At 39.4% G+C, this 27,744-nt stretch overlaps 1 protein-coding gene across 1 annotated transcript; it reads right to left on the bottom strand.

Annotated features, from left to right (window-relative positions):
* Nucleotides 1-1,463: 1,463 nt before the first annotated feature.
* HSD17B3 (hydroxysteroid 17-beta dehydrogenase 3) lies at nucleotides 1,464-27,713 on the bottom strand. Its single transcript, XM_056324673.1, has 11 exons — nucleotides 24,443-27,713; nucleotides 23,109-23,155; nucleotides 16,711-16,786; nucleotides 10,027-10,134; nucleotides 9,196-9,263; nucleotides 8,007-8,042; nucleotides 5,823-5,857; nucleotides 4,699-4,780; nucleotides 3,008-3,073; nucleotides 2,553-2,702; nucleotides 1,464-1,872 (listed from the first exon to the last, which is right to left on the bottom strand). Exons 1-11 carry the CDS (start codon nucleotides 24,594-24,596, stop codon nucleotides 1,762-1,764), a joined length of 933 nt encoding a protein of 310 aa, XP_056180648.1. The 5' UTR covers nucleotides 24,597-27,713; the 3' UTR covers nucleotides 1,464-1,761.
* Between the last annotated feature and the right edge of the window lie 31 nt (nucleotides 27,714-27,744).

Raw genomic sequence — 27,744 nt, 5'->3', positions numbered from 1 at the left:
ATCGACCGCCTCCCTAGGAAGCCAGTTCCAGTGTTTGACCACCCTCTGGGTAAAGCAATGCTTTCAAAAGTCAAGTCAGAACCTCCCCTGGCACGGCTTTGAACCATTCCCACATGTCTTGTCACTGGATCCCGGGGAGAAGAGCTCAGCACCTCCCTCTCCACGTCCCCTCCTCAGGAAGCTGTGGGGAGCAATGAGGTCACCCCTCAGCCTCCTTCTCTCCAAGCCAGACAAACCCAGAGTCCCCCGCCGCTCCTCACAGGACATGTCTTCCAGCCCTTCCACCGGCTCTGTTGCCCTCCTCTGGACACATTCCAGGACCTTAACACCCTTCTGAAACTGTGGGGCCCAGAACTGCACACTGTGCTCGAGGTGAGGCCGCACCAAGGCCAAGTACAGCGGGACAATCAATCCCCGCTTCTGACCGGCTGGTCATGCTGTGTTTGATGCCCCCCAGGACGCGGTTTGCCCTCCTGCCGGCCAGGGCACGCTGCTGACCCACACTGAGCCTGTGTCAGCCAGCACCCCCAGATCCCTCCCTGCAGGGCTGTGCTCCAGCACTCCTCTCCCAGTTCATACTCGTGTGCAGTGCTACTCCATCCCGGGTGCAGAATCTCACATTTGCTCTCATTAAATTTCATCCTGCTGATGATTGCCAAATGCTCTAATCTATCTAGATCCCTCTGCAAGGCCTCTTGTCTCTCAAGGGAGTCAACAGCAAACACGCTAATGGTGCATTCAACTTCTGCATTCATATTGTTGATAAATAGGTTGAACAGAATCATAGAGTTGAACCCTGAAGAACGCTGCTGGCAATCAGTCACCAGCCAGATGTAGCCCCATATATGAGAAATCTTTTAGCCCTGCTTTTCAGCCAGTTTTTCACCAATGCACTGTGTACCTGCTCATCTCACAGTTGGACAACATGTGCAGAAAGATACTGTGAGGGACTGCACCAAAAGCCTTACTAAAATTGAGAAAAACTACATCCACTACCTTCCCTTCATTCACGGGGCAGGTGACTGTATCACAGAAGGATATCAAATTATTTAAACAGGCACCCTTTGTGAAGCCATGTTGACTGTGCCTGATCATTGCATTGTCCTTGAAACACTTCTAATAGCATACAATATGATGTTCATAGGTATCTACAATCGAAAGGTTTGCCTTCTGGATTCACCCAGAAATGTAGAATTACTGTGTATCTTTTGCCTGTGCTCCTGCCTCCTCCAGCCCGTATCAGGTACTGCAGAAGATGAAGTCATTCACAGGCTCTGATCAGAATTGTTTATGGTTGCAGGCTTCCAAAGGTCGACTGTGTACTTCACAGCCTGAAAGCTTTCTTTTTTTCTTCTTGCAAATTTCCTTGACTTTTCAGAAGAAATCAAAGACATAAAACAGTCACTGAAAGCATCAAAATACACTAAGAACAAGTTTGGAAATAAAGAAAATTGTTGGTTTATTCATAAACATCAAATAAGCGTAAATATTTTTGGCCTCCAAGCTTATATTAAAACAGTAAATAATTTCTTAGAACCTATCGAGGGCCCACCAGAGCCACTGGAACAGCTCTAGCAAATGTTATGGTCTTTGAAAAGAGACAACAATTAATTTACTTAATAGATTCATTGGATCAAATCACTTATTACTTCACAAGCTCAAACTGATTTGATTCCTTCTAAATTCACACACACACAGAGACACAGTAAAATGCATCTTGCTGGGGTTTCCCATTGCACATCTTCCAGAAAAATGACTCTGTTAGGAGTTCCTCCACCTCTTCTTTAGATAACTGCTAAATGCATGCAGGACTGCTTCTTGAAGTCTGTCGCTGTGGAATACCCACAAAGGGATGAACTGCAGGACACATGCCTTCAGAATAATCAAGCAAAAATAATACAAAGGCAAAGGGTTATAGAAACCTCCTGAAGGAATTTAACTGAGTGTTCAGAAAGGTCACAGAAAACAGTAACTATGAAAGCTTTTACTTTATACTTTCAGTTTGTGTGTTTCTCTTAGAGGGAAATGCTCATTCCTCTCAGTTTTCAGCAAATCTGTTCTTCCCTATACTTTCATTTAATGCTTATCATTAACAGCTGTCATGTATGAATATTTATTCTGTTAGCTTGGTATCCTAAAGAAATTATGTTTATGTGATAGCACAGTTTGTTCTTACGTCCTTCCCTTTCCCCACTAACAACTTTTGACTTTGCTGGCCAATGTCTGTAAAGGAGTAGGGGTCTCAGAAATATTCCTAATAGGGTCATGAAAACAGGCAGCTAGAGAAAGGCTAAAGATTAACCAGATATCAAACTTAGCTCAGCTCAGGACCAAAAGTAGAGAAAGCCACACTGTGCTGCTACCTCTATGCTGTGCTTATATACCCCTTTCTTCATAGTTTACTGGTGCCATATTAGCCTTAACTACCTATTCACTGTTTCTCATGTGATGTCCAACCTTAAGGTCTCTGAAATCAGTCGAAACAACCTGCTGAGCTCAGACAGCCTTGGTTCAGCCTTGGGTACCCATTTACATATATCAAATTCAATTACCAGCATTTCGTGGGCTAAACATCCAAAAATCTCATTTCCAAAGGTGACATAATCCAGTGACTCACTAACAAATTCTTCTGCCGTCTTTGTAATAAGATTGGGTTTTTGGTACATTGTCATTGGAGTGGAAACACCATAAGGAGTCACTACCTAAAATAAGAAATCAGCATAACAATGTAATGTCATCTAACATTTACATAAGACCATTCACTCTTCAGAATCCCACAGCATCTGATAAATTATAACGTATTTGCAGTGGACTAAGGCACTATGCAGAACAGGTAATGGTATTACAGTGGAATAAGGAAAAAAGCTGCATATAAGGAGGAGACAGAGTTTTGACAGGGTCACCCAACAATTCACAAAGGATGGCTACACTATACAGATCTAGGCATCTCAGATATTCTTGAAGAATTTGTTAAAATGAAGGCAAATATGGCAAGATATAACATCACCTGTATGATAATTCCCTTTGCCTTATACTCTGCTTGTAGTGCTTTGGAGAACGTGCTTATGAAAGCCTACAATAAAACAAAACAAAACAACATTAGCATAGGGAACTAAGTACTTTTATATATGCTTACAAGTATGTGCGAACAGTTCCTTAACAAAAATGGCCAAGCATCATACAACCTAAGGCACAGTGTGGTGGTGAAAAATACAGAACTGAAATCTTCAAGACAGTTTCTGCTGATGCACATGAGTAATGGCAAGACTGACTCTATGTGCACCAGAAAAGATGAAGCCTGGCATTGGCCCAAGCCAGACATGAAACAAGTGCTATTGCAGATTGGACTGAAAGCTTTGTCACCTTTACAAAAGTGCAGAAATATAAATACCTGAGTCCCATTTATTCTAGCTATTGTTTCTTGTGGCTGTCATCTCTTGCTGACACCTACCCTCCCAGTTCAACACTTACACTTCTGTTTCTCTTGCAATAAAAAGGGGAGCAAAATATAACTCATAATTTTAGTGTATACCTATTAGCATAGCCTACAAATACAATTTTCAAAGTCAGGTATTTGGAATTTGGGGGGGGGCTTTGTAGCTTCAACTGTTAAAGTGTATCTAAGTTTTTCTCTACACCAATGAAGAGTAAGCATACACTAACTTTGTGTAGAAGTTTCTTTTAAGACTAAGTTTAGGATTTAGATCTTTGAGAAATATTCAGAAGCTTGACCACATTGGATGACTCCTCTGTAATTAGAAATATAGAAGTCCTTCTAAGAAGAAAAAATGACAGTGTTTCAAAGCAATCATTTGACAGGTCTTACAATTTAAACACCAATAGTGTTGTGATATTGCATGAAACATCAATGTGCTGCCAAGTAAAATAGTCTCCTTTCAGGGCATTGCAAAAGAAAGTCCATTTAAAAAGAAAGGTACAAGATACCCAAGAATTAAAAAGTCAAAACAATACAATCAATGTACCATATCATTTTGAAATAATATTAACTGAACTTTTTCAAGGAACTAAAATTGTCTGCGTTTTTTTGTAGTTCAAGTTTTGAGTAATGAGAAACATTAAAAAGAGAAAAAGGAAATGGAAAACTGGACTTTCTTACCAGGAATAACTAGCTTTTTCTTACCAAGCTGAACTTTAGCTATGTTCAAGCAAATGTTGTTGGAATTCTTCATTTGAAGCAAACCTGAGCTGAGCAAGTTGCTTCTGGAGTTTCAGTAAAAATCATTCACTCCTCATTTTTATGAACTCTGGGATTTAAATTCAGAGCAAAATTTTCAAGTGAAATCTATGAAGTCAGGCAACTCACCACACACCTACCAGGAATTTTATTATTGGTTCCATAAGCAAAATCTAGAACTTCTGTGCATCTACAGTTTTGAGTAAACCAGCTAAGCCAGACTAGTTACAGTCATCACTTCCTGGAATGAGGAGAGATTGTGAGCACTGGTATCATACTATTTAATCAAAGGCAAAAATGTTCCAATGATCAGACACACCTTCAGCTGGGTTTTGTTTATATAGCTTCATTGATTCTTAGTTCTCAGATAGTGCTAATTTGTGTTCATTATTTCAGTGGAGCAACACTGAATTATGTCCTGAAAACCTGGCCCTGTATTGCTGATACAAACTCTGGTAAACACCTGATGGGGATTTCTTTATAACTCAATGTGAAAGACTTACCTTAGAAGCTGAGTACATTGTATATAACGGACAAGGGAAAGTACCCAGACCAGAAGATAGATTCAGAATAAGACCCTTCTGTCTGAAATTTAATTTAAACAGTTACATTCAGTTTGCATTTGACAGTATTAAAGTAAAAACCTGCACAAGTGGAAAACAACTTTTTCCCCCCCGAAGGCATAACTCTTCTATTATACCGTAAACTACACTTTCAAAAGACCCAACTTTTATGGTTTAGTTAGGTGTAATTAAGTCTAAACCAGCTAGGAATAATATCATAAGCGAAATCCAAATGCCCAGTGCAATCAGAACGATGGGAACATTGTACGTGCTATTATAAATTTAATGGAGCAAAAAATGCCATCAGAGGAAAGATTTTATGCTTCTAAGTAATTGGTAGGTTCCCTTTGCTCATTAGCCAGCACATTCTTTTTCCTGCTCCATGCTTCCCTGTTCACAGCTCCCTGTACAGATCACTAAAACCAATTCATTCAGCAACAACCAGGAAAAAAACCAAACCAAACAATTAAACGGTAAGAGTTTATTTTGTTGGCAAAAGAAAAAGCATGCCCTGGCCTCTAAAATGCAGTAGTTAACAATGGTTTCTAGAAACTCTCATCTTAAGATGTTAGCTGCTGGTTTAAGAACCCCGTGTCTAAAATACACACTGTATTAAAAGGAGAAAAGGGATCCTTAATTGCATAGCTGAATTAATCTCTCTGATGTATCGTAGGTGTTTCCAGAGCTTGAAAAGTATTATTCCAAGCACACCTACCACTCTTAGAACTAAGAATACAACAATATATTCAAATGCCTTTTCTTGCCTAATGGCATCACATGCCATTTTGTTTTTGTAACATCTGCATTTTTTACTGGGCACAGACCTATGTTTTATATTTTCTGTCCTGTTCTACAGTTGACTGACAATTTGTGGCAGTTCCTATCACTCATTCACACAGCACTAACAGCTGTGCTGTTATCAACAACACAACACAACACAAACCAACAACTGGTGGACATACTGTGAAGTGCAGAAGTTAATAATGAAAAAGCATAGCTAACATTGAATAAACTCAAGGCAGCAGCTAAAAGGTATTGGAAGTTCTAGAAAAAATTATTTTTACCTTAGCTCCATTTGTCTCAAAATCATTTTTGTCATCTGCAAGACAAGTATGTTAAGAATTATATCAATTCTCCCTCTTTCTGATGGCATTTTTCAATTGATTTTGTTTTATTCACAAGATTTTCCACTTGCTCAAGCCCCAGCCATATGTATACTGTTCAAACAGCTAAAATGTGGCACATTCAAAGTTTTGGAAAACACTTTAGAAATGCTAATGGCCTGCAAATCATCTGAATAGTCAAAAAAATCTGAAGGTTAGTCTTCTAAGCAGTGAAAGTCTTACACTTATCCAAAGCTTTCCAACAGTTTCTGAATTTTGTAATTCTTCAATACTGAACCATAACTGGAAGGAGAAAGTCAGCCTCATAGTGGTTGTGCATTTTCACTTTTGGCTCTACCTGGATCGGAAATAGCAGAAAATCATGAAAAGACAACTTTTTTTCTGCTGCCGAAAAGAGTTTTTGTATGTTTTTTAATGCTAATTGTAATGACTCATTCTAATCTTAACAATAGACTTCATCACACTTGTGATTTTTAAAGTGCAATTAAATCCATTTTCAGGCAAGAAATCTGCTTCTGTTTGTTTTATTTGAAGAGTATTATTGATAGCAAGCCTAAGTTCCTAGGGAATTCATAGTCACACTACTGACACTTCATAAAAACACACCTACTGTATGAATCTTCTCAGGATAAGAGTGTGACCTAACCTGTAAAGGGCAGTAATGAAAAGTAATGCAAATGATCATCAGCTAAATTCAATCCTTGTTAATTCCTTGGTTTTTTCAGTAGTGTCATTGTGCATAACAGGATAGTGGGACCAGGATGGAGTTCACAAGCTTTGTTTTCAGAAAGGATAACACATAACATTTCAGAAAGGTCGTATCAGCTTGGGGGAAGGCGAATTTCCAAGTGAAGTGGAAAACATGGGGAAAGGTCCTACTTTTGCAGTGCTGAAAATCCCACTGGATCTGTGACAGCCAGGAATACCCAGAGCTCAGGCATCCCACTGCAAGAAGTGGTGAGCAGGAATCAAGGCAGGGAGGAGGGAAAAAAAACCAAACAGATTTAAAGATGATGTGGAGCTAACCATGAGGAATGATGGTCAGAAGCATGAGTTCTTTGTGTTTTGGAGGAAGGTGAAGGTCCATGAAAGGCTGAAAAGGACACAGTTGCAGCAGTGGGGGAAAGGAATCACCAAGTCCTGGTGAAGCAGAAGTGGTTGATTCTGAGGTAGGTGTAAAGTGGGAAATGAATGATAAAGTGAGAACCCTTTTGTATCCAGACTGAAAGGGTACAAAATGTTTGCCGGTTTTTGTGAGGCATACATACATACAGTATTCAGATATTGCAGATATTTCTGGGTTTTTTGGATGTACAAATACAAAAAAACCTAGGAGCAGAAAGGTCACCTAACTACTTTATGGAAGAAGTTGTTTCTATTGACTGATATTACATGATTTGTTATCTGAAGCCATGAAGCAGCAGTACAAATTTGGGATGTAAAGTTTGCTAGGGAAAGAAAGATGAACATCTGTTGATAGTTTTCATGTCATGTTCAGAAAGACATTAGCCAAAGTTGAGATGAACTACAAAGCTCTTGTTGTGCTCTTGTTCATGTTAACACGCTGCTTGCAAACAGCAAAGCCATACAAAACCCCATCAGAGGCAGAAAGCATCCAATACTAACTACTCTTGTAAGAGAAGCGGCTAACCAAAATTAGCGCCAAGAGGTAACAGTACAGAACTGGGAGTCAGCTCCTCAAGTTTCTGTCCTGCACCGATACAAAAAGATTTTTGCAGAACAGAATTGTGAACAAAAAAATGCAAGTACAGTACAAAAAGTCAAACAGCAGATCTTCCTATTTTGAAGATCTTTATGCTGAAATAAATCTGTTTACTAAAACAAACATGTTTTTGCAAAATGTTTCAACTGCAGTGTAACAATGTGTCTCAAACAAGCAACTGTGTTAAAACATTTCCAGTCAGCTCTCATCAAAATATTTCACAGGCAGTAGAAACAGGTGGGGTCCTTAAAATCATGCTGACATTCCTGATTAAATTTACTATCTGATGATAAATTAAACGAAAATACACAGGAAAGCTAGTTGGTCACTCCTTTGTGGGACTGATTTTTTTCCAATAAAATACATTACCGATGTAATATAGATGTGAGTGTGTCACATACCTTTGTAACAGAAATAATGTTACAGTTCACAAGGTTCTGCAGAAAGCAAGAAAACAGTTAAGTTCATACTTCAGAGAGTTTGTAGCTTCTCTAGGTAACAAAGCTAGCAATTTCAACCTGAAAGCTTTCTACCAAGGCTGTTGCTCTTAGAGCTGCTTAGCTTGTCTCAAATTGTCACTGACTGTGCCTAGGATGTGGGACACTCAAAGGCAGGTAAGCCCTGATTAATTTCATTTTCAACATGGCATTCCAATCTGCTATGCATCCCTTTAATTCTGTGCCCTCTGTTTTTGCCCAGCTACATCGTTGCACACGGCAAAACCTGGAAGCCTGTGTCCAGGTAGTGATGGCACCAGCAAACCAAGCTGGATGCACACAGACAACAAATTTCAGAGGTGCCAGGCAGAGACTGAGCAGCTTTCAGTGACAGAGGTAGACTATCTGTGCTGCAAAAGCACTGCCATGTAGATATCCTCCCAAGACCAGTAAGCAAACGCAAGTTGCAGCAGCAACAGGCGTACCAGCTATGAAGGAAAGAGCCTTGTTGGGGATCTCTGATTTGTAATAGATGAGGATAAATAGACTGAATGGATCCTGAGACAGGTGCCAGCAAGAAATACACTTAGAAATTCTGGGTTTTCATTGGCTAATACTGTAGAGGTAAATAATAACAGGGTCATGAAAAACTTGATCACATCCTTAATCCTGTCAAACTATTCCAAGTGTGCAAATGAATTCCCCTGCAAAAGTAAACTCTGTTTAAATGAGGTTTCTCTTTTCTTTTTCTTCCCCCCCCCCCCATACATAAGCAATGCTATTCCAAAGAAAGTAAGTTTTTATAATAACAAGAACTCAACACTGCAGCTGCGGCTGGACCCCATTGCATTACAGGTGAGCAGTGAGCCAGAGGAGTTAGTGATCCCTGCTACAACCAGGTCAGCTCCACACTCCCCTCTGTCACTGGGTGCTTGCTGCAGTTTAGCTGAAATCTATCATTCTTTTCCTCTTGCAAGCTCTTCTGAGCATTACAAAAAATCAAAATATGCTCCTTCAAGCCTGGTTCTTTTCCCACTTAACTGAACAGTTCAGTATGTGCTGACTGTAGCAGGGGCAGAATTTTTCCCTTGTTGAATGGAGTTACAGTTCCTCGTTGTTATATTGAAAGTAGAAACCCACAGAGCAATCCTACCTCATCTACGTCTGGTCCATTAAGGAAACGGCACGGAAGAGGATTATGAAGCATTCCAACATTGTTAACTAATCAAAGGAAATATAATGTTAAGAACCAAATCTGGACAAAGGGCATAGTTAGCTAGTTAAACAAACGGCTCCTCATCAAGTTCCAGAAGCTTTTGAGCTGTATATGAAGAGAAATGTTCTTTAGCATGGAGTCTTGTTCTCACTGAAGTCATTGATACTGATCAGTGACAACTTCAGAAAACACAAAAATAGTCTGTAGCTACAGTTTGGAGGTTTGTTTGTGTTTTGTTTTTGTTGTTTCATTTGTTTCACAATTAAAGCATGATTTTTAAAAAAAAAGAAGAAAAAAAAACCCAAAAAACAACAAATAAACAAAAAAAACCCCCACCACCAAAAAAACTTCCCAGAAAAACACGTTTTCATTGTTGCTGTGTAGAACGTGAAAATCAGTGTTAGCCACGGGCTTGTTTTAGTTTGAATGTAAGCATCGCACACAGCTGTGAAAAACCAATAGTGAAAATTAATACCTTGATGCTAAATAGGGAAGAAGTTATCCCACAAGCTGGATGCTGCTTGTAAAGCAGCAGAAGAGGTTTCACGGTAAAGAAATCGATGTACAAAGAAACAGGAAGCCTTTGGAGAATCCTAATTCATTTTTAAGACTTGTTCATGATAAGTAATGCTCAAATGCATTAGGCAGCTGTATGCTCGGTTTTAAGTGTTGGCTAACAAGTTGTTATGACACATCATTCAAACAGTTCTCTGTTTACTACACTGCACTCATAAAATACTATTCAATTAACAGATCTAAATGACTCACCCAGAACACCAATATCCAAGCCTTGCAGACTTTTTTCAATGTTCTCATATATGGAATTTTTAGTGAAATCAGCTTGTACAACCTTCACTTTTTTACCTGTGGCCTGCTCTGTAATTTAAAAGAAAAAAATAGAAAAAATCTTTGCACCTATTCAGAGAAAGAGAACTGTAATTAAGTAATAACAGAAATGATCAGATATCTCATTTAGTAATGTCTGCTGTACAGTAAGCTATTGTTTCAACTTTCTTGGTTTAAGAAACATTACACCACAAGTAAAACAATCCCACTGTACCCAGCTGGTTTCAGGGAAACAGCCTGGCAAATATAGGATAAACTTATGCCCTGTCATCAGTGAGTTTCCTCCCAAAACCTAAACACCATTTGGTCCTTCAGTAAGAAAAAAACCCCAGAAATAAATAACACAGGACTCCTTCCCCTGGTTATCATAATATTTACAACTGAATGTTAGAGAAGCAAATGTCAGTGCCATATCCTCTACATTAGCACAGTTTTGCAGAATGGGTGTTTTCATGTATAAGATGAACATTTTAATAAGCAGAGCTTATCATTTTACATCAAAGGAAGGCAAAACAGGGCTGGATGTCATGCAGTATTTTCTGCATTATTTTCAGAAAATTTCTCTCCTGTTTTGAAATTGGCACTCCTGTAGACTGAACCTTCCCCAGGATTTTGCAGGACTAAAAGACATTTTACACAGGGTATAGCTTAAATTTTACAAGGTCACACAGAAGGCACAGAAGAGAAAGGGAAATGTGTGTGATTTTTCCACTGTCACTGCTATGCAGGAGCAGAGCCCAGCTATACATTGCCATTTTTCTCAGCAGTTGATTTACTGCTGTTCATATTTTCAGTGAAGTTTCATGAGGAAAAGAGGTAGAGTCTCTTACTTACTCATTTTTAAAGGCAAGGTTCTCCTTTAAAGGCACCCAGCAAGGTCTTTTCTAACTAGATGTTCACATTGTAAATTCTTGCTACTAAACCTGCTTTCAAGTTTTATGGCCAACCTGAAATCCAGATGAAGTTCACTGAAAATGCAACAGGCAAAACTTGGAAATGTCAACAGACAATTGGATTGCAGATTTGCTGCAAGTGGCAGGAATTCAGGTGCACTCAGATAGCAGAAAGTCTGCTTTGGGTCGTGTTTGGGGAACTGTCTTTGCTCGTTTGGAGCCTCATTTTACCATACAGGCAACAGAGAGCATTGCCATGGATAGGAATCAGACTCACTGATTTCTACCCAAAGATCTTGCTTCATCCCTTGGTACACGTTCATAATTTAGGAAGAGGCCTTGCACCAGCTCCCACAGGAGAGCAAGGCTGGCAGAAAGCTGGGTTTGGGTCCAGTGGGCTAGTTTGCAACAAAACAGAGCCTCTCTTTGCTGGAGGATGAAAGCTGTTCACTCCTGATTTTTCCTCCTTGTCCCCGATATGCTGCAAGTCTCAAACACCTTACACTACTCAAATAATGCAAGCAGTCTGAGGAAACAGCAGACACTCGGACTCCAGATCTGAAATGCGGGCTGCATCTTGTGTGCAATTTTAGAGGACATCTGTCTCCATGACAGAAGAAAGGAGGAAGGAGTGCCCTTTTTCTTGCCCTTTCCAAGCTGTGGTTGTATGTATGAACGAGACAAAACACCCTTTGAACCTTCAACCTATAAAAGCAACTCTAGTGGCAAATGACCCCCTTGAGGTCCCAGGCTGGGGGAATGGTACAACTATAAAGAAAAGGACATTGTAAGTGTAAATGCAGCAAGTGGGAAAGAACAGAGCAACAGCTGGAGCAGACACCTACAGTGACCTTCTGATTGAAGAGCTCTATAAACAAAATGAGATGGTCTTAAAAAGTGTAGTGATGTTGTGGCCATCTTTCTTGCGGGCAATCAGAAGGGCAGCCAAAACTAAAGCAACATAAAAATGAAGATCAAACGAACCATTTGGACTTTCTCTGCATCCCCTTGTCTGTACAGAACTGTACTGCCGCAACCAGCACTGTCAGCCAACAAACAAGTACTCCAGATGGCTTTCCTCTGTCTCATTGAAGAATAAAACAATTTATTAAGAAATGATAAAACTATCGTGCTGATAAATGAATTATCCAGGGATAGCTCTTCAGAAAATGATAACAATTCTGCAAACGACAGAGCCAGAAAAGAATTTCTAATGCTTCTTATGTCTGTCCCTCTCTGTGATAAAGATTTATGATAGTCTTTGAAGACACAAGCCATTCCAACTCTTCTTAAAAGTCCTAAGCGTGTCAGAAGCAAAAAGTCTAGGTTTTCAAACACCAGAACACGTTATTGTCTTTTTTACAAATGAAGAGGAAACGAATTTAAGGAAAATTAAAAAATTTAATGGCATTGTTTAATCCAATGTGTTATCAAATGTATCATTAAGGAGGATACATCTTACTCCTTCTAACTTCAGGCCATTTGGGAATCCCACTTGTCAAATAGGATAATGTGCTACCTTTTGACATTCACCAAGAAAAGAATAAATCAGGATGAAGCATGAAGTTGGTTAGAGCATGCAGTCTGCCAGAAAATCTCCCTTTCTATTTAGAGTTATGAAGACCTTCTGAAAACCTGAGGTAGCAAAATGAATGCCCCAGTGACACAAGAACTGGTCTTTGTAGAAAGAGGAGACCCTTTTGAAGTACTACAGCAAAATTTGAATATGAAGAGAGAAGCATTCAGGCTAAGACGGCATTCATTACTCAGTGTAAATCTGCAGAGGAGAGCAAAATGAGAAGCTATTTTAACAACAGAAAGAGGTTAAAAAAGATTTAAGACTGAGGAGAAATACAAAAGTTCTGTTGGGTTATAGAGCACAACTTCTGGCTACATTTCGAATATCTTTTTGACAAATGTATTTCCCCAGAAATAAAAGATAACTCAGATTTAGAGAGAACAGGAAAATACAGAAGAAATAAAAAGCATGAGGGTTAAAAAAAGAAATTAAACAGATGACAGAAGAGACCATAGAACACAAACTCAGTTGGGGGGGGCGGAACTAAACGTGGGAATAACTGCTAGTTACTAGAGCACTCACAAAATCTGTCCAGGCCCTCAGTTGCTCTGTTACATAGTGGGACATATTGGGAAAACATTCTTGAGCAGCAACATTTTACCTCAAAAGATCAGCAAGACACAATAGGCATTTTTAACAGCCTTTGAGGATGAAGGAAGGATGTGCCAATTAAGTTGTTTTACGCTGCTCAGTGATCTCAGCTTGTTACCTGCTTAGCTCTTGGAGCAGGACGGATGAGAGGAAGAGGATCACAGCAGATTAGAAACAACCTGTAGCGAGGAGGACAGCTAAAAGAATTAGTATCTTTACAGGTCTTAGCGGGAGCAAGGAACATTTGGTTCCCGACCATGTGGGGTGATTTGCTTATTCACTGCTTTGTTCTATATTAGCAGGCATAACTTCAGGAGGGAGAGGTGGATAAACTACTTCCTGCATCACAAAGCCCAAATTCATTAACCTCATGAACAGCTAGTCTAAACTCATACAGCTGTCTTTTCTACAGCTTTCTGAGGATCACACAATTTATGTTTCCTTAAATACAGATGTTTCTCCTAAAAGAAAAAAAAAAGAACCCCCCCAAACCTACAACAAAAAAACCCACCAGCACCAAACCAAAAAAAAAAAACCAAACCCAAAACAAAAACCACAAAGAAACCCAACCAAACCCCCAAAACCCCAACCACCTTTGATGTAAATGATTTTTATGTTTTACAGAGATGGCTTTTTTAGTTTGTTTGACATTAACAGCCAAACAGTACAGCACATGGTCATATAAATGGATCCTAAGGTATAACTTTTCAATCAGGACCTAGCTTTCTGCCTGTACAGCTTGCTTAGGAAATGTAGGCAGAAGAAATATGAAAAGGAGTGCAGTCAGTAATAATTTCTAATCTCCTGGTATTATGGTTTGATCAATGTTTCACAACCACAGTACTAAATGTATTAAATGAGCAGTAATACCTGGTGTAACAGTCCTCTCTGTCTGCCCTCTGTGAGACTTATTTTGCTATCTTATCTCATTCAAAAAGAGCTTTCCAGTTGAGTGGATGGAAAACTGTTTTCCAATTCCAGCACTTCTTTACAGAAATGTTTTTCTTACTGTAGATTTCTGCTTGGTCCAGCTCTGAGAGCTGTTTTCAGGCACACCTGTAGCACATAGGACTTGGAAAGCCAAACACTGAGATCTCTGAAATTACCCACAGGTTAAGACTCTTTTAATTGATATTATTCATTATCCAAACTGAATGTGACAGTATGACTTGGCAAGTAATATCAGTTTGAAAAGGGAGGCAAGTCTTTTAATTACGGTGCGCGACTGGTTGCAAAGAGATTCACAGTGTAGCTGTTAAGAAAAAGGAATCAAGAGTGCCTGTTCTGCAACAAATTTAAATAACTTACAACAAACTCTTTCTCTCTCTCTGTGCCTTAATCTCCTTGCATGTCAGTTCAGGATAATGATAGCTGCTCAGAGTGAGACACTGCTTGTTTAAACAGTTTAGAAAGAAAAAGTGAGTTAGAAAATTTAGAAAAACAGTACAATCATTATCATTAAATTTCCACTTCATTTTTGGTTTCCGTTGTTTATTTACTCACATAACATCGCTATAACATTTTTTCCTTCCCAATGACTGCTTAGCTTAATTACAGTAAAGCCTGAGTCTGCAAATTGGAATCAGCGGAACATTTCCAAAGTTTTAACATAAGCTCACACCCAGAGCTCCCTGCTGATTTTAGTGGCCTCCAGGTCAGATACTCTATGCTTTTCATCACTATATGTTCCTCCCTTTCCTTTTGTTTGTGCCATCTACTTGTTGTTATGTACTCATTTCCAACCTGACACAATAAATAACAGATGAGTCACTCTGGGCTTCAGTCAAAACCCACAGAAAACAATGGAAAGATCTCACTGGGATTTCCCAACAATTTCAGCAAGCTTTGGGGAAGACTCTTTAAGCCCACAACCCAGCTGAACATAGTGCAGAAACCTGATTAGTGCAGCCACCTGATCAGTGCAGCCTGAGCTCCTGGGGTCACACCACCCACATCCCTACATCTTGGATTGCACGGATAACACTGCTGCAGTCAGTGAGGCTTCCTCTTGTGAGAAAAGTCATGGGTCACTTTTGCACCAGGTATAGCAGTGTTTGCAGGGTAAGCTATCTCAGCAGTACCTTGCAGTTCATGTCAAGTCCTTCACTACATGCTGCTACACAATTCAGCACAGCATGGCCTCAATTAGGAAGGTGGCCAGTGGATGGCCTTATAGTAAATCACAGTGCAGAGGAATTTACAGTATATCATCTTTCCAGCCCTCTACCACTTTTTTCTTTACTAAGCTATGTTAGTCTCAGGAATCTTATTGGTTTTGTTCTTTGCTTCTGATTATAACTTACAATGCAAAGAAACTATAAAAAAACTTTAGCCTTTTTTCTTCAGTTTTCTATTGTAATACTTTAGCATTTAGCTGCAAAGAAATGCAACAATGACACCAGAGCTGACCTAATTCCCACAGAAATTATTTTTCTGTGGCTGTTTACTTTAAGGGGGCTGGTGTAGGCCGTAGACACATTGGTCTCATGGATACAAGTGCTTATAGAGACTATTCAGGGAGTTGGTGCATTCCTCCTCTGATATCTCTTGCTTCTCAAGGCAAAACAAGTCTATTCCTGGCAAAAAAAGGGAGGGAAACAGGACAGAAAAATTCAGGGTCCAATCCTTGATTTTGGTAGCTGCAGGTTCAGAAGTTACAGGGGTTTTCACCCACTTCAAGTCTGCCATGTCCTTGAGAGATGTACTGCTCGCTTTGCAGGTTGAGTATCCTGGACCTGATACCCTGTTGGAGGCAGCTGCTAAGCCTGCTTAAAAGCAAGTCTTTCTGAGAGGTGTAGTCTTGGAGAGACACATGCTTAAAACAAGAACCTGTGAATCAAGGAATATGGTGGATAGAAGCCATATATAGAAAAAGAGTGCGAAGATTAACCTTGATTAGAGCAATCTTTAAAGTTAACAGAGGATATAAACTCATTAAACTCCTAAAGAAAATCTAACCCTCAATCTTAAGGTATTTAGACAAGCCATTCCCCCAGGGTGAATGCCTAATTTCCTTTGAAGAAAAGAAAGGGAACATTAATTCTAAAGACAAGACTGCCAAACTGCTTTATCAGAAGCCAAATGTAACTTGAAAACCTTAAAAAAACCACCCACCCACCCACACCAAACCAGGTACCTTGACTACATTTTTACTCCCTCCTTTGTCATGTTTCAAGAATCTTCTTTTCCCAAGCATAAACTGTCTCATAGATCCTTCTAATAGCTCCAGTACTACATCTCCTTTGCCTGTATTCACAGATTTTAAGGGCAGGTGAAGCCAGTAAAGAACCACATTCACTTTTTTTATCAAACCCATTGCTGTTTGAATTATAGTATTTATTTTTAAAGCGATCCATGACTAGGAGGGTTCAAGCAACACAGTAATACCAAAAAATATTTGTAATATTGGAGCAATACCTGGGGCTATATCTGTAGCAATATCTGGGCCCTACCGCACCAGACACTGTACCAAGGGAAGAAACCTCCAGATCCCTTCAAAGCCAGCCTGCTAGACAGGAATATAAGTTTGAGAGAAACACTTACCAACTTCAGAGGCTACTCTCTGCAGTTTTTCAAGAGTTCTGCTTATCATAACTATATTTAATCCACGTTTTGCCAGCTGCAAGAGAGGAATATAAAAGTTGTTAAAAAACAGTATGGTGACAAGAATCCTTCAATTTTTTTCCAGTTTTGCAATAAAAGTAATCATGGATTTTTTAAATTGCTTTCATTCACCTGTCACCTGCCTAATGGGTAAACAACAGACATTAAAACCAGGCCAAACAATAATCAGTCTTCTAACAGTCTTCCAAAATATCTTCTTCACTGTATAATCTTGGATCTTTACAAGAAAAATACACTGGACAACAATCAAACCCCAATAATATGAACAAAAATAATAATCTGAGCCGATTTCAAATGAATGAAAGTCTGCAGGGAGTGAAAGCAACATGACATTTCCCAGAAACACTTATTTTTTTCTACTTGGATTTTGGAGGCCAAGTATGTTGATGACTTCCTAGTCATTTCACAACATCATCTTCCACTCTCACATTGGTTTTTATCCTGAGGAAGTAGATCAAGCATATTGAATTGAAGACTCAGGAGTTTGAAAGGATTTGGACTTTATTCATACTTTTTTAACAGAAATAAAATATGATGCAGGTCAGATGGATAAATTTCTGGGGTTTTTTTCATCAGATGTAAACTAAGGGAAAAAAAAAAAAAAGAAGCCAAGGAAAAAAGGTGAATGCATAGGTCCATGCATAAAAATTCAAAATACAGTCACACAAATATGTATCCACAATGATGCTGGCAATAGTTGAAGTTTATAGCTGCAAACCCTATTTAACACAGTGGTCTTTTTATAGTCATTTTGCTATTACCATCTGCAGAACAAATGCAGAACTAATAGAGAATGGTTTTCTCCTGCTTTCCTGAGGCCTCCCATTCCTACCAGTTGAAGAGTTTTAGGCAAAGCCTGAGAGAAACACAGCCCCAGCTTTTGAAACTAAGTTATTAACAAGTGGAGGCTAAAAGATTTGTGTGCGTAAAGAAAGGAAAGATAAAACTGAAACTAGAAAAACGCCTGTAAGAACAAGGAGAAAGAGAGCTAAATTAGCACAAAAGATAAAGCCAATGTCATCTGAAAATACCGGCTTTGCTTAGAAGAAGAAGAAACTAACCAGTGAAGGTCACACACTGAAGACCCATTCATTTCCACAGCTGACTCCCTGCAACGCTTTCTCCTTAAACCTGTTTGCAGGAAAGTTTGTCCTGTTGGGCTCTTCTGAAACAATGCAGAGAATGTTAAGGAATAAGGACTTTTGTTCAAAAATTCAGTACAGGGGGAAGGCTGCCTATTAAATGCATCAGCCACAACCATTTGCATTTTCAGCACAAAGACCACACTCACAATTCTGTGCTGTTAGAGACCCTCTAACATAATTGACTAGTGCTCCAAAGAGACCTGCACAGACTTAGAAGCTCAGGAGTTTCGAAAGCTTGTTTTAAGGGCTCCATTTGAAGTTCTCAGGAAGAGAACTCTAATTGCCTACATGCTGTCAGATTTCCCTTTGCCCACAGTGAACTTGACTCAAGCTGTTCCCAATTGCAGTCATGGTCTCTGTTTCTATAGTCACTTGCTCCTTTCTGCCACTCGGGGGTGTTCGGATGGGGATTATTTTAATTTTTGTGCCTTCAGACCCAAGGCCAAATACCAGCCATGTCATATATAAAATAAAAACAAAGTTCTAAAAGTTATATTCCACTGGGCTCCTCACTATTGCCTCAGCTATGTCTGTATTTCATTTGGTAGAAAAACCACTCCTACAGCCTAAGTAAGAAATCACTCCTGTTGCTAAGATTGCGCTGTATTTCAGCTAAAAGCACATTTGTGGACATCAAAAACTGTCAAAATTTTAACAAATTTTAAATTGTTAACCATCAAGTGAGAGGATTCTCCCTTGCTGCTGTATACCAGACTAACCAGAGGTATTAAGGCTGTAGCAGCCATTTCTCAAGGCAAAAGAGGCTACGCACCTGACTACTCTTTTTTGCTTCCTCACCCACACAGAAAATGTGCATCCTTTTCAGAAACACGTTTCACAGGACGTTGTAACTAGCATGAGATCCAAATGCAACCTCAAGCAAACAAAACCAACTGTGCTTGGAAAAGAATCTTCTGGTCATCCACAGGAAAGGTTATCAGGTTTAACACTACCACATTTCAAATAAGAGTAACTTTTAGTGTAGATGTCTTCAGCACAAAGCATCTTCTGAACATACAAAAGTTTTGACGTTAGAAGATGGCATCTCCCCTCACCGTTAAGAACCTGGCTCCCGGCACTGTGTAACGTGAACCTTCCTGCGTTAGGAAATCGTGACTCCCAGTGGCAAAGGACTAGAATGCTCCTGAACCTCAGTTTGCCAAAATGTAAGATCATTATTACTGACTCCAGCCGTAACGAATTATGATAATATAGCATTTACAAATGGGGCTAATAATGAAGAAGGATCAAGCAGGATCTGCATTCTGGAATCTCACAAACTCATTGTTCAAAAGTTTAAACCTACATTAAAGTAATATAAAGTCACTCTGCATTTTCTAGTGTGTTTTTGCAGCTCAGTTCAAGGTGAATTTTTAAACAATAAAGCTTCACGGAAGGCAAGACATGGGTTTTAGATTAAAAACATGCATGTAACTACTACAGCCCCAATTTGGTTATACTCTACATAGATCACCAGGTGTAAAAATGATATGTAATAATTTAAAATCCCTAATAATGCTTTATGGAATCTGAACTGAGAGATTCTTCTCTCTTCTCCAAGATTGTACTGATATGGCCTCAGTGCTTCACCCCTTTTCTTTCCTTGCCTGGGGTTCAGACCTGTAGGGTCTCTATGATTCAAATTTTTCAATTCTTTTTAAGGGTCCAGCAGAGCAAGGCTGAGACAACAGGGCAGAAGGATTCTGCAGTCTTCCTGCTAGCTCTGCACCTGTGCAATGCACAGAGAATAACAGTATTTCCAGGAATATACCCAAGGTCAAGTGGAGAAATTAAGAATACGTTTGCAACTGGACCAGGAGAACTCAGATCATATTTAGCTTGTATTAAACTGCTGGTAATACTACACACAATTTCAGGAAATGAAATAAAGGTTTAAGATCTGAGAACTGTTGTATTAAAAAATGAATGCACTGCCTGTCTCAAAATGGTCTGCTGAAACATTGATTAAACACAAATCCTGGCCTGACTTATAAGAGACTTTTGAACTATTAACAATAACAAAAATGCTGACCATGTAAGCCACCAACATCCTGCTTGTGCCCTGACATCACATGAGAAGTGTGCAGAGGCTAAACCATAAACCTCAGAGTATGGCACGGCCTTGTCCATAAATCCAGCATGTTTGAGGTGCTAAGTCAGTAACAGATACTAAAGCATATCTGTATTTATTACATCAGAAAAACAGAACAAACGAGACTGCACTTGTACCTGAAATGCTAACACCTGAGTAGAGATGTGACACCCTGGCAGCATGCTCACAGTTGACTTGGTTTTGTTCCTTGTTATAAGTCCAGTGAGTCTAAACCCCATCAGCCCAAGAATTAATGGACAAAATCTGACAGAAACCTGGCTTTTGGAGTAAGTATAGCAAACGAGATCCAAAATCCCAGTTCTCTTGATATGACAGCAGTCAGTTAAAAGGTCAGGGTCTTTACGCTCAAGAAGGCCAGTCCTTCAAAATCGCCCTGATGTGCTAGAAATACAGGCTGAGCCATTATGGAAGCCTGGAAGAGTCAGGTTCTATGTGTGGGCTTGCCTCTCAATACAAGCTCAGGAAACTAAAGGGACAATAATTTGCTTTGAAAAGTTTGGCATCAATGAAGTAGTGTTCTGGGACCTCACAGCTGCTCGGCTCTTCCCACAGCCCCAGCCAGCTCTCTAGCTATAAACCTTGGAAACAGGGTACTGAACCGCTAAATATTGTGACCTTTGCCTGGATCTGTCTGGTGGGTTTTACCCGATGAACCACCTACTGGGATTACTGTAGAGGAATGAAGGCGGTGGGTTGATTGGCATTGATGGTGTGCAGCTGTGGCCTTGCCTCAGCAGCAGTGGGTTGATTGATATGGATGATGTGCAGCTGTAGCTTGTTCCACAAAGTAGTTAAACAGCCCTGAGGATTGTGGGATAGGGGGTCTGATGAGGAGGAGCAGTGTGATCTGACCTCTGGAGGAAGGAGATACAGCACAGACAGTAGAATCTGACCAACGGTAAAGCCTTGTTGCTGCTTACTAGTTTGTTTGTGCTGCAACTGGATTACCACGTAAAATGCCAAACAGAGAAAGCCACATCATACTAATCTTCCAAAACATAAGAACTGGTCTCCTGTACCATATACTACCAACAAATGTGAAGCTCTTATACTAGTTGTGAATTGTTACCAGCCCGTGCCTGAGCTCAGGATGTCAGAAAGAAATTCATTACTTGGTGTCAGAGCTCAGACTCCAGAAGAACAGATACTGTGGCCATCAAACAAGGCTTGCCTTCACATTGGCCCATAACACCAGAGGAACCTACACCAGAAGAACATCAGAGAATTTTACATCCCCACATCAGACCAGCAAGACAGCAGTGCCGAGCCAGAAACTCCAAAGGCACACAGATACTAAAACAGCAGGGTCAGATTTATTTATTCACAAGCTACACACAAGTGTGTGCTTCAAAATCAGCCAGCAAGATGATGTGCCAGAGCTATGAGCTCATGGGGTGTGAGCTTGGGATCTGCCCCACAGAGCAGTAGCCGAGTACAGCTTCAATCAAAGGGATGACCTGGGAAGGAAGGTACCTCTCAGCATGGATAAAGATGTCTCTCAGTCATCCCGCAAAAGCCAAAAATAATGAACAAATGTTCCACAAAATCTAGCCAGTCCCAGCCAAGCTTTTTTTAAAAGCCCATGGTAGTTGTTTTATTTTTCTCTCATGGTATAGACCAGCCATTCACGTGCTGTAGCTGATCTTTTAAATGGGATTTATTCTTGTATAACCCATACAGCACAAAGGAGGCAGAACAAGGATGGAGGTGCTGATCTAGACATTCACCGGTTGCTGCAGCCTTCACATGGGTAAGTATCACCAGCCACACACACGGTCAGTTCAGCAAGCTGCATGTACAGGTAACTACACCCCAAGGCGTGGGTTAAACAAATGTTTAAGCATTTCTGACAGTTCCTCTCCCTGTCTTCATTCCATCCCATTCCCTCCAGACCTATGTATTCACCAGACCCTTCCCATTCGATCATCACTACAGCAACTCAGTCAGTAGACAGAAGGCAACTTTTCCCCTTCTACCCCACAGGAGAGCTTGTGATCTTTATCACAACTATGCCAAATGCTAAACTGTAATACCTGGTATTTCTCTTCATGCTTCCCATTCAATACACTTGGAAAAGTAGCTATTGTATTGCCATTCCCATTAATGAAAATAATGAGGTAGATGCTTAAACAATGGATACACTTAGAAAGACTAGCTTAAAAATCCTGTAAACTAATTCAAAAGGCATCACATTTTCCTGTCTTGTGAGATATATTTTATAAGGTATGAGCAGAAGGCATCACATCTAATCTCTTGCATATTACAGGCTGCTAATTTTCACCTGGTCACTTCAGCTCTGAAGACAACTCATATTTCATTGCTGTTCAGCTTCTAGAAAGGGAGACAGTTTTGAATGAAGGTACCAAAGAGAAAATCTACTGCTCAGTCACTACCACTAATGGCGACGCTGGTACAAGATAGGACAAGGCCACCCTGCCTTCAGTGTTGATTAGCACAGGTAAATAGAAAGGGGCTGCTGCAGTGACTCTGCACACCAGCAGCTACAAGGACAGCGTGAGGTCCTCCCTCCTGCAAGCCTTCTAGAGCCACTGATTCTTAATAATCCATTAGGTTTCCTTCTAATTTCCATAGTAGTTTATATTAATTTACACAGATTTCTCCTTTATTTGTTGTTTCAGATATATCTCCCAAAATGTGTTTGCAAGTGTAAAGGCTATAAAATTACGTTTTGTACCTTAATGCTGCATCACCTCACTGAAAGTCAAAGAGCAGATTAGCTGCAAAACTGGGGAAAAAAGGACACCTTAGGACAATTCCTACCCTGGACATTTAATGTGAAATCTCCTGGGTTACTGATTTTATTTCCTTGATCTGATGAGACCATTGAGGCATGAATAACTTTTCTCCGAAATGCAGCACCAGTTTCCTTTCAGAACCTGATTAATGCTATTATGTGCATACAGGTGAGAAGGATTAACACCATGTTTGCCACAGTGGCTTTGAATCCTAGAATAACTTTACTAACTTGCAGAGACTGATGAAGAGGTAGCAACAGCCATTTGTTTAAAACAAACTTAAGGGTAAGTAATCTATCTTACCTCAAAGGAATATGCTTTTCCAAGCCCATCTCCTGCTCCTGTGACCACTGGAGAAGGTAGAAAGAAGAATAAGATTACATTTGGAACTTTGTTTTAGTTTATTCTTTCTTGAATTCTTTAATCTTTGTCATCTGTGTTTCTTGAACTTTACAACCTGAATGCTTCTACTGAAGTACAGAATCAATCTCCTTAAAAATTTCCCTGTGATTTTTACATCTTTTTTGTTACTCCATTTAGCACTTTTTGTCTTCAAAGCAAATCCCTCCCTGCAATAACCTATCTGACACAGTAGGTTGTTACTACTCTCATTTTCAATGGAGTCAACAAGCAACAAGTCAATTGCCTAAGCGGGCAACAAATCTCCCAACCTTCAGTGAAAATAAGGATTTTACACAGAAAGCTCCACATGCTGCTCCTTACCTCTTGCACAGAATGAGGTCCTTGCCTCACTTAAATCAAAATGAGACCTACGTATTGCTTCTGCAGCAGCTGGTATTCAGGCAGGTCTTTTGCACAGGGGTGGATTTAATTTTTTATTAATCCACTGTGAGATGTGCTTATTAAACACATATTCAATCCAGTCACATGAAGTCTCTAATGTGGGGGAAAGGAATGAAGCACAAGCGTTCAGTTCAGGTCCCTTCTTAACAAAATGCGACTACCAGTGACATCTGTAGCCCAGGAACTCAGAAACTGTAGTACCTGTTCATTCTTCACACTGATAGTAACAAGCTTAAGAAAAACATCAGTGGTAAGTAGGAAGAAGGTGTTTGTTAAACATTTTCTGTTATTTTACGAGAATGTGTAATATCTTTTAAAAAGTACTGCCAAATTGCAGCCTTTGAAGTTTTTAGGCTAGAGTAGATATACCATTAAGGACAGGTCACCAATTCAGAAAAAGCACACTGCAGCAATGTCACCAGGAACAAAGAAAAGTTGCTTTGAAAAGTAGAGATCATATGCTAGACATAAACTAGTTATTTCACATATCAGGAAACTGAGGATATAGGCAATGCTATTAAAACTAAAGCATTTGTAGTAGAGAAAAAACACAAGTAGGAATGGGGAGAGAATTCACATCTACACACCAGGTGTGTGAGCTATTACCAGTTTGACTATTTTTCTGTTCTCCTCAAGTAGGCAAAAACTTCAGGCTCATAAACCTGAAGTTACCAAGAGAAAATAAAAAGAGATTAAGCAAACCACACCTAGTAGAAGCTGTGTTTTGTTCTGAAGGGACAGGGTAAGGAAATGCAAGGAAAACTGCTCCTGATTAGTAATGTAACAATCCACCACTCAGTTACAGGAAGAAGAAGGTGAAAAGTTTCCTTTACCTGCCCATTCTCCCAGCGACTGAAAGAAAGTCTGAGACAAAGCACTCCAGATACGTGGGAAAACATATTTCATAAATCTGATGCATTTTACCAGAGTACAGAAACAGATCAGACCCCCAATAAGAGTGAATAGCCAATCCTGGAACACTTCCATGGCAGGCAAAGACAGTGAGCTAGTGTGAATCAGTTGCTCTCTCCGCGGGAAATGCCTCTTTCCAGCACACTGCTAGTCTCCAAGTACTGGCAAAGAAGTGAGAAGTCTAATCAAACCACGTGGTTTTCTTTTACCAAGGAATGTCCAGAGTTTATATTAGAGTAACATCTCTACACCAAGATTTGTAAAATACTGGAAAAACCCAAACTAGACAGTGATTTCTGGTGCTTGCTTTAGAGGAAAGGTTTCACCTCCTTTCTGGAAACTACCCAAGAACAATAACAACCACAAAAAAAAAAAATTGTCATTGTTTAGGATTCATAGAGATTAAAGATGGGTCTAAATCAAAACACTGGAAAAGAATACGCCAAACCTTGGTGATAACATGCATCAGCACTACTGCTTACAGTGAAGTGTTAAACTCTAGCCCAGATATTTCCAGTTCGTACGAAAAACAGAAGAATAGATTTCTGTACCAATTCAAAGACAAAATAATAAAAGGTTACTAAAGTCACCTGATTTTTTTCTATACAGAGAAAGCAGTATTATATAACTTTTCACCAAGCTTTCTGAAAAAGAGGTTAACATTATTATGCCCATTTTATAAATGCCACAATTTATGGCATGAACAAGTAGAGCAATCTATTAAAAAGGGAATAGGACTTTCATCTTTTCTAAACAAAGTATATTTGAATTAGTATTAAAGTCAAGGGCATGTTTCAAAATCTGAAGGGGAAAAAATGCTTACAAGAATAGTTTCTCACTGCAAGACAGATTAAATCAATGAAATTCAGACTTCAAGTGATTAAAAAAATTGTTAAAGTTAACCTATGGAATTTCTCAGGGAAGGCACAGAAACCACCTTTACTCTTCTTTGTAGTGGCAATTTGAAACACCACCCATCTTTCAGAAATCAGTTTAAACTTGAGAAAAGCAACACTGACTCTTACACACACACTTAGGATAAGGTAAAATAAAATTTAACTATGTACTTTAATGATATTCTTCCACATTTAACACAAGTCATTTCTAAACTTCTGACACCCCAAAATCTCCAACTGAAAAGCAGCAATATAAGTCGTGTCATGCTACTGACACCTTCAGCCAGAAAACCATGACAGCAAGATGCATTAAAGATCACATCTGAATCACAGGAAACGTACACTAACTTATCTGTAACAATAAGACATAAAAATCATTACCATCTTAGCTTAACAACACCTCAGTTTCCTCACATATAAGCCCCCTTAAAATTTCACCTTGTTTTACCCATAAGTAAGGCTAGTCAGACCAAAGAAGGTCTGAATATTACATTTCCAAAAATATTTACAATCAACCATAAATTCCCCAAAGAAACACTGTTGAAAGAATACTTAGAATTTTAAGAAGTTCCACTGTGTTTTTCATATGCAATAATAATGCTAAATACCTCCTATAAATGGAAGAGGAAAAAAAAAAATCACTTCTATTTGATGATGGTGTCAATATGCAAACTTCCAGTCTTCTCTTTTGCACTTTCAGCTCTGCCTGTGCTCCCTTGCCATTTTCTTTTACAGAGGCTGGCAACAAGTCTGACATATGCCTACAGTACTTCATGGGCCTAGTATTTGTAAATCAGGCTAAGATATTGAGAGGAAAAATAGTAAATTCTTTTGAATGTGAAGAATTGTTCATTCAGGCCAGTCTAAGTTCTTTTCCTGAGGTATTGCTTCTCTGACTTTCATGGTAATGACTGCAAGAACTTTATACATTGCATGGGTTGTAAGTTTCTTTGGGTGGCCACTGTACTTTTTCCTCTCTTCATCTCACTCCATTACAGCTAGTCCACCGCTAAGTAATCCCTTTAAAATCAGAGCATGGATAGATCAACGTACAGTACAATATTGATTTCCAGTCCAGTTACTGTTTTTAAGTTTCTTTGCATGTTCCCTTGTAAATACACCTTGACACCTGTAGAACTTAAAAGTTTTAAATTTAAAATTAAAAATTTAAAAAATATTTTAAAAAATTTTTTTTAAAAAAATTGGACTGAATTCTGAAAATTGAGTTTTGTAGCTAGCAGCAAGGCACTTCTGTGAGGGTATGCAACTTCCATAAGTCAATCCAGTATTTCCTAAAATGAGCCCACTTACTAACTCTTTTAAATATGTTTCTCAGGACTGTTTTCTCTAACCACTTTTACTGTTTTTTCAAAAGAAAGAAAATGAACTTCACAGAGCAAATAAGCCATCTAGTTTTACAACTGTTTTAATATTTCTAATATGAAATCTGTAGAAAAGTAAGGTTAGGACTCCTGACATTTATCTTAAGAGAAGTCAGTTTTAAATTACTACCTTAATTACTGAAAGACCCAGTTATTGTGGTTGTGAATGACATAGTGTGGCCAGCAGGGCTGGGGAAGCAATTGCCCCTCTGTACTGGTACCCTTGCAAGGCACCGGTGAGGCCACACCTCAAATGCTGTGTTCAGTTTTGGGCCCCTCACTGCAAGTAAGACATTGAGGTGCTGGAGCGTGTCCAGATAGGCAAAAATGCTGGTGAAGGATTTAGAGAACAACTCCTGTGAGGAGCGGCTGAGGGAACTGGAGTTGTTTAGTCTGGACAAAAGGAGGCTCAGGGGAGACCTTATTGCTCCCTAACATCTACCTGAAAGGAGGTTGCACGCAGCTGGGTGTTGGTCTCTTTTCCCAAATAACAAGATACAGGACAAGAGGAAATCACCTGAAGTTGCACCAGGGGAGGTTTAAATTGGGCATTAGGAAAAAATTTCTTCACTGAAAGGGTGGTCAAGCACTGGAACAGGCTTCCCAGGGAGGTGGTTGAGCCACCTTCTGGAGAAATCTAACAGAACGTGTAGATGTGGCACTTAAGAACATGGTTTAGTGGTGGATTTGGCAGTGCTAGGTTAACAGTTAACGGCTGGACTTGATCTTAAAAGTCTTTTTGAACCTAAATGATTCTATGATTCTACTTCAAGTATACTATAGTAGCTGACTGTAGAGAAAGAAAACATTTGTGCTATACAAAGCATGTGTGCTTGAAAGCATTTTATGGGTGGGGATCAAACAAGTCATTAGACCAGCCTGGTTCCATGTCAAGGTCTTCCAAAATCTTCTTTTGATTCAGTTATTTTTAAAAATCTTGGCTCA

This window comes from Falco biarmicus, chromosome Z (genome assembly GCF_023638135.1).
Source record: "Falco biarmicus isolate bFalBia1 chromosome Z, bFalBia1.pri, whole genome shotgun sequence".
NCBI classification, from domain to species: domain Eukaryota; kingdom Metazoa; phylum Chordata; class Aves; order Falconiformes; family Falconidae; genus Falco; species Falco biarmicus.
Note: the sequence above shows the minus strand (reverse complement) of the source record. Positions and strands in the feature narration are given on the sequence as shown.

Excerpts from the sequence above, each read along its gene's own strand:
- HSD17B3 (XM_056324673.1), bottom strand. The coding sequence starts at position 24,596 with ATGGAAGTGTTCCAGGATTGGCTATTCACTCTTATTGGGGGTCTGATC. Across the intron at positions 2,703-3,007 it reads CAAAGGGAATTATCATACAG|GTAGTGACTCCTTATGGTGT; the intron begins GTGATGTTATAT and ends TTCTTATTTTAG. Across the intron at positions 1,873-2,552 it reads GTTTAGCCCACGAAATGCTG|GCATGTGTCCTGCAGTTCAT; the intron begins GTAATTGAATTT and ends ATTATTCTGAAG.